A 7,407-nucleotide genomic window follows, 5' to 3' on the forward strand; every position below is an offset into this window, starting at 1 on the left:
GAGAATAAGTACCGTTCTGACGTAGAGAAAGTACTAGAGTATTGAGAGTAAATACTTTGGAGTGAATTTGTACCTCATGCAGATGAAGAGGGTATTTATAGCCGAAGGATGTGAGAATTGTGATTGGGCCAGCTGTCTCATTCTAGAAGATCTCCAATAACCGTCTGGACGCGTGTCCTTATGTGATAGGTTGAACTATACGTCTCATGTGCATGGGTATAACAACCTGGACACGCGTCATTCTATGATATGACGAGTTGATCTCTGGCCATGTGCACGGTTATAACAAACTTGCCAGGTGTCCTTTATTCATTGGTCGACGGGTCACGTATTCTTAACGATCATGGTTATTCTTCTAGAAGATAGTTAGTTATTTATAGTTGTCCTGTTGACATTGCCTTCCGGTCAACTTGACGAATAGATGTGCTATCATGCGGATGACGTCTGAGGGTGCTTGGATGCTTCCGCGTATGATGTAATGGTGTTCTTCCTCTATTATGTTACGCGGATGATCCATATATTCCGCAGGTGGCATACTAGGGATTCCTTTCCTACCCGCGGGTAATACTTAAGGGTATTTGGGTCTTTTTGGTACCCTACCTCTATATACGTAATGGAGATTTGAAAATCATAATAATAGATAGGGATACTACCCGATAACGATTTAAATCATTCATTGATTGTGTTTCAAGCATCCAAGACAAAACCATTGACAAATTTTAGGTCGCGTCTTGAAATTATAGAAGAAAAATCCAATATCACTTTATAATTTAAGAAAACAGCGCGCTTAATCGTACAGAGCATCCACATTACACTCCCCGAGGAAAACTTTGACACTTCTAGGCGAACCACAATCCCCTTCAGCAATGATAGCTCGATCATTAGCAGCCATGTGTGCAATTATCTTGTAGATCATTTCAATCTGCCAAACAATACGTTAACTTTGCCCAAAGTAATAAATATATATTTTCTGTTATAAAAAAAAAGAAAAGAAAATACATACATCTTCAGGGGCGTGACATCGATCAGCTACTTCCTCGATTGATAACGGTTCTACAGGGTCCTTACAACTGGCAAAATAATAATAATAATAATAAAAGCAATGCCGCTAGTTGTTTGTGTCGTTATTTAGAGAATTTTAGACATTTAAGTAACATACCTGGCCTCGTTGAGAACAGCAAGTACCCTCTTTTGTAGAGCCAAGACTTCTCCTGCTGCTTTCTTCCCGGCTTCAACTCCTGATGTAATTAATAAAAAGCATTTGTGATCCATTTGACTTTTATGGTCAAACTTGCATTTGTTAAATTTACCAATATCATATCATGGTTTTCTTTTCACACTTGACACAAGTTAATTTTAACTTATACTAGCATTTGTTACCTAAAAGGTTGGTAGACTGTGTAGGTTTGAAAATTCCAGCAAATTTCATTGAATATCCAATAGTCAAAACTACCTAACTACCCTCCTTTTATTAACATAAGTCAAAGCTTTTTATTCACATATCATAATATAATACCTCTTTCAGATTTTCTATTAATTTCTAACTCACGAGCTCTTTTAGATCTAATTACAAGTGCATGAAACCAAATTAACCAAACCGTGACCGGATTGAATATAAAACTGAAGTTTCATGTTTTTTAAACCAATTCTCCGGTTCGGTTTTGCTATCAATCAAAAACCAAAAAAAAAAAACAACAATAATAATTTGAAGTAATGTATAAGAAATTAATAAATGGTGCAGCCCAAGATTTTAACATCCAACTTATTTAACATTAAAATTTTAAGTTTCAGGCCCAAATTCATTGATTTTAGACATTCTTTTCAGCCCAAAATTTTCAAGCCCAAATGGTAAAACCATGAAAACAAAATTTAAGTGAAAATAACTAATCATTATTAAAAAAAATAAAGGTTTCAGGCCCAAGTTCATTATTTTTGAACATCTTTTCTGGCCCAAAATTTTCAAGCTTAAATGTAAAACCAAACCCAATGTAAAAACCAAAAACAAAAGCCGAACGGTTTTCATAAACCCAAAAACCGAATTTTTGGTTTTTAAATCATCTGAGCCAGAAACCAACCCATGCACACCCCCAGCTCTGATTATCTAATTCTGATAATTCAGTTCACATAATCACTTTCAAAGAACGCACACAAACACTCTTATTAGTGGAACTTTCTTCAAAAATAATTAGAAAAAGGAAAGAATATGTACCTGGTTGATGGTAAGCGTTCACGTTAATAAGTGACGCATAAATACCAACTGCTCGTTCATATAGAGCAATTAGAGCCCCAACCGAACGAGGGTTAACTTCTTGAACCGTCACCGTAACAGATTCCCTCCCATTTGCATATAGAGCCGACCTTGTTCCCTGCAAACCAGTAGAGTCTATAAAGAATCTCAAAACTACAAAAAAAATGGATTCTTATTTCAAACAAGTAAACCAGATACCTGTAACATTCCAAATAAGTAGTCACCACATGTGACCCCGGGTTCAAGCTCCCAATCGTGACCTGGGGGTCGGTCGCGTAAAACTTCAATGAATGTAGCAAAGAAATTGGGCACACCCTCTCTTAGCTGTTGAATGTAACTGCAGTAAAAACAAAACCTTCACTTGGTCAAACATCAGTTATGTTAATGGCGGGACCCACGTTCTTGAAACTTACGCGTGTTGATCCGTGCTCCCTTTGTTTCCATAGACGGTAAGCCCTTGATTAACCTATTTAAAATGTAAGATAAACGTCAAACTTTCTGAAAATTAGCTATTATTATTTCCATTTTGTCGGTATCATTTTGATTAGAGTTCTTATGAGTATGAAAATTGTTTTGAGGTTACACTTAGGTATTCTTAGGGGTGTACACAAGCCAAGCTACTCGAGATCAGTTTGCTAAAAGCTCGAATCCGGCCGAGTTTGGTCGAGCACGAGCCTAAAATTAAACTTGTTTGATAAATGAGCCCAAGACAAGCTTCACTTATGGAGCTCGAGTCTAAAAAAAGCAATTATTTATATTATATTTTTAATATATCTAAAATGTATATTTTAATAATACTTTATATTATACATATACTTATTGTAAAAATACCTAACTAATATGTATATTACGGTCTACACATAAATTATAATTTATATCAGCATAAAAGCAATAACTATCTATTTAAATTAATTAATAATAATGTAGATTATGGTACTATATAAAAACTATAAGTAGAATTTACAAATAATAGTTATAGATATAATTATTAAATTAATAAATAATAAATGAGCTTGAGCTTAGACAAGCCTGGGTTCAGTTCAGTTCGGTTCGATTTGTTTACACCCTTAGGCATGCTTCTCTATCAAACATATTTAGACCCTGTAGATATATAATCGGACACACACATACAATAGAGGAACCCAGGGGCATAAACTCAATCATAGAGCATATAAGAAAAAGATATACCCGATTGCCATCAAAGTCAAATTCCTTCCCAAGGGACTCCATGACCAACTGCTGTAAATATCTACTAAATAACAGAAGGCTGTCCTTGTAAGGAAGTACCACCATATCCTATTAAATCAATTAAAAAATATTATTTTTTGGAAGAAAAATAATAAATTAAATGTCAAGCGCAAATCTGGGAAAAATGATTTGCTTTTGTTGTAGCAGTAATTACCTTTGATCCTACACCGCCGGAAGCCCAGTACCAGCATAAAGCCAGCAATGCTGCAGGATTGTTCTTGACCTAAAAACATAACATTATCTTGCATGATTAAACATATTTCTTGTCCGACATGCGAAAAACACAAGGGCAAATTATTAATATAATTATATTATTGTACCACTGGAGTCCGGTTTGCCTCATCCATCAGTGATGCACCAGCAAGCATCTCTTTAATGTCAATTCCCTGAATAACAAATTAAAACTATCTGAATATTTGTCTTTAAGCATAACTCTCTCTTTTTTTTGGGCAAAAATGAATAATAATTATGAAACCTGAAGTGCAGCAGCCAATAAACCAACAGCAGACATTTCAGAAGTTCTTCCACCAACCCAATCAAACATGGGAAATCTAGCTAACCACCCCTCGATCCTCGCGGTGTTGTCTAATAATGAATTTTCTTGTGTAATTGCAACACCCTGCATGTGTATTAACATAAGTAATAATATTAAGAAAGCATTTTTTTTGTAAACCACAAAGCTATCATTAAAACCAAGTTAACAATATATAGTGTTAATTACACTAATGGCCCTTGTGGTTTACCCATATTGCATGTTTAGTCCCTGCTTATTTAAAAGTTATACTAGTAGTCCGGAGTCCCTATTGTTCACTCAAACGTTACAAAAATGGTGAATGGATGGAAGTTAACTTTTCTGTTAAGTTTGAGTAAAAAGACTATTAGACCCTTTCACTGAACTGACCAAAATCGATACAGCCTAATAACTTTCACAAAATCACCTTAGTTGACCATCTATGATCTACCCTCTAAAAATAATATTAAAAGCAGAAAAAAGAACCTGAGACAAAACACCTGTTTTGAAAAGCTGAGTCCCGCTTCACGAAATGCCTTTTGTACTTCCAACAAACCGTTCCTGGTTTCTGGAGTGCCTCCACTCTGAGTCAAGTTTCAGAATCAACAATAAGTTCCAGGTTAAAATTAGCCATTTTAATTAGGGTCACTGGGTCAAACAGTACAAATCAGGTTGACCCATAACTAATATTACACAATAATATTATTACATTAATAATTAGTAACCAAAAAATGATTTAGGAGGATTTAGACATTAAAAAAATAGACTTTGAACAACTTTCAACCCGTTTGACCCAACTACCTATTTAAGTTTACCCACTTTACCCATTCATATGTAAATGAGTCAAAATTGTTGTTCTCTTAACAAACCTTTGAAACCACTATAACAAGTGTAGAAGCTAATTCCGGGCCAAGTTGAGCAATTTGATGATCAATTCCCGCAGGGTCTGTATTGTCAATGAACCGTATCTGGTAATCAATGAACATACAAAATATGTAACTTCAACAAGAACAGAGAAATTTGTGCAAAACATTAGCAAGCGTGAGTTGTGTTATCCTAAATGCAGAGGGTGAAAAATAAATAACAATCCAACAAAATGCCCTAAAATTTACAGGACCATCAAATTGGCATATCTGCTTTACCTTAAGAGGAGGATTATCGGGTGCTAACGCCTCTGCAACAAACTGTGGTCCAAGAGCCGAACCTCCAATTCCAACTGAGAGAATTTGTGTGAAACGGCCTTCTGGAAAAGAAGGCGGTTTTATCTGAAATCATCAAGTTTAAAACTTGTATGAAAATGTGAAAAGGGAAATCAAATGAGAAACTAAAAGAACATGTATAACACTAAAAGGTGTAACGCTGTAACCTTTAAAGACATGTGGTGTTAGTTTGTCAAGCTTGAAAAACATAAACGTAGGCGTGTAAACGAACCAAATTTTCAGTGAACAGCTAGTGAACAGTTAATAAAAGAACGAACGTGAACAAAATATTTTGTTCATTTAGTTAAACGAACAAACATGAACACATGCCTCGTTTGTTCATTTATTTACGTGAACGTTCATCATTTAAATTCATGGTTGTTCGTTTACGTTCATTTATGCTCGTTGGTTTACGTTCGTTAATATGTTCATTTAAAATGTTTTGGCCCCTACGTCTTAGTCTAGTTTTAATAGCTTTTTAGGCCCAACATATTGTTCTTCTCATTACTTTTCAAGTAAATTTAGCTCACTTTTGTCATTCTTTGCATTCATGATCCATTTGTATATACTGTTAACAAACGAACATGAACATGTTCATTTTCTAGACGAACGAACACGATCAAGAAAACGCCATTCATTTAATTGTCCGCGCTTGATCATTTGTTCGGTTGATGTTAAACGAACGAGCACGGACATGCTCTATTCATGTTCGTTTGTTCCGTTTACAAGCCTTACATAAACATAAGATTCAATAAATTAACATTCTAATATGAGTACTTCGAAAACTTTAAAGAAAGGAAAAATCTTAAATAATTAGACCCATTTCCCGAAAGAACTATGATCACGATAATCCTTAAAACTCAAGTGTTGGTTTATTCAGAAATTTAAAAAAAAAGAGAGAGAGAGAAAAGAAAAAAACACTGATGTTGACCATTCACATGAGTCATATTTCGACCATAACAGTTATTAATAGAAAGCTCCATAGCAGATCAGAACTATTTCATTCCTGATCCTATTTCCTACTCTCCAAACCCTGTATTATACTCTGACTTCAAATGTCAAACTTCTATTTTCCATATAACTACTATACATTGTTTAATACATTGTCATGTAACATTGAGCATACATGTACCTTTTAATATAGTTAAACTTTTGCTTAATTTTGAAATACATCCATGAGACACAAAAAATGAAAATACTTTGTTTGATATCTAAAGTCAAAGTAGCACAACTTAAGTAAAATAAATGAATTACAAAATATAAATAGCACCATTATTTGCTTGTAAATCTATAGAACTAAGGCTACTTGTGGGGCGGCAAAGCTGAGGTGGCTGGGCCTTAACACCAGCTACACTGCTCTGGGTTGTTAAGGGGCGCCAGTTAGCCAGGTAACGGGGCTTTTAACAAGGAAATGACGGGGCTACACCAAATAACCGATGGCACTTTTTTTCTTTTATTTAATGTCTAGTTAAATAAACCTTAACGCGCGAGTTAACAGGTGGGTTGGCAGTGACGTGGCGCGTTAACCACGGATGAAGCATTTCATCATTAAGGTCAAAAAGCATTAATCTTTATCTTAACTATCAAACACCAATCATCATAATGTAAAACAAAGACCACTAAACTAAAGGAAACAAACAAACTAACCTTACCGCCAACGATTTCATCAGCGAAGGCAGAAATAGCTTCAAGCGTATTCTCAATCTGCAGCCTCAGAAAGGAATTAGGCGCCAGCGTGGGGTTCCTGAGCCAATAATGTCCCACCATCCTCCCTTCATCCGGGTTGGAAATGGCCCCCTTTTCAAGGTCCTCCATGGCCTTAAACGCCTTGACAAACCTGGGCTCCATTTCGTTGAGGAACTCATCGGTAAAGCCGATCCGGCTGACATCCAGATACAGCCCCAGTTCCTTGTGCTGGTACAGCCACTCAGTGTACCTCTCCCACAAAGCTTTCGGGTCGGTTTCTAAGCCTGGAAAGGTGTGGGTGGTTGATGGGGCATCACGGGCCACGGAATGGGTTAAGAACTTGTGGGTTTTGTTGGCGAGTGGAGATGGGAAGTGGGTTTTGGTGGGTTCGTCGAATCGTGGAGTGAATTGGGGTTTTGAGATGAGATTGGATGCTGCTGCTGCTGCACATAAGCCGGAGATTGAGGCCATTGGAGCCGATGGAATCGAGGGTGGGTTTAGACTTTAGAGAGAGA

The 7,407-nt window shown here is 36.2% G+C and overlaps 1 protein-coding gene across 1 annotated transcript; it reads right to left on the reverse strand.

Moving 5' to 3' along the window:
• Positions 1 to 728: 728 nt before the first annotated feature.
• On the reverse strand, positions 729 to 7,407 carry LOC143529606 (glucose-6-phosphate isomerase 1, chloroplastic-like). Its single transcript, XM_077025368.1, has 14 exons — positions 6,854 to 7,407; positions 5,150 to 5,272; positions 4,877 to 4,975; positions 4,508 to 4,591; positions 3,972 to 4,115; positions 3,817 to 3,882; positions 3,651 to 3,719; positions 3,437 to 3,544; positions 2,662 to 2,714; positions 2,447 to 2,585; positions 2,210 to 2,366; positions 1,160 to 1,238; positions 1,004 to 1,070; positions 729 to 922 (listed from the first exon to the last, which is right to left on the reverse strand). The coding sequence occupies exons 1-14, from the start codon at positions 7,361 to 7,363 to the stop codon at positions 788 to 790; spliced, it is 1,833 nt and encodes a 610-aa protein (XP_076881483.1). The 5' UTR covers positions 7,364 to 7,407; the 3' UTR covers positions 729 to 787.

This window comes from Bidens hawaiensis, unplaced genomic scaffold (genome assembly GCF_021521415.1).
Source record: "Bidens hawaiensis isolate Kalapana, Puna unplaced genomic scaffold, B.hawaiensis_p1.1 tig00008602_1, whole genome shotgun sequence".
Lineage (NCBI taxonomy): Eukaryota > Viridiplantae > Streptophyta > Magnoliopsida > Asterales > Asteraceae > Bidens > Bidens hawaiensis.

Excerpts from the sequence above, each read along its gene's own strand:
- LOC143529606 (XM_077025368.1), bottom strand. The coding sequence starts at position 7,363 with ATGGCCTCAATCTCCGGCTTATGTGCAGCAGCAGCAGCATCCAATCTC. Across the intron at positions 2,715-3,436 it reads TTGACTTTGATGGCAATCGG|GTTAATCAAGGGCTTACCGT; the intron begins GTATATCTTTTT and ends CATTTTAAATAG. Across the intron at positions 923-1,003 it reads GATGTCACGCCCCTGAAGAT|ATTGAAATGATCTACAAGAT; the intron begins GTATGTATTTTC and ends ATTGTTTGGCAG.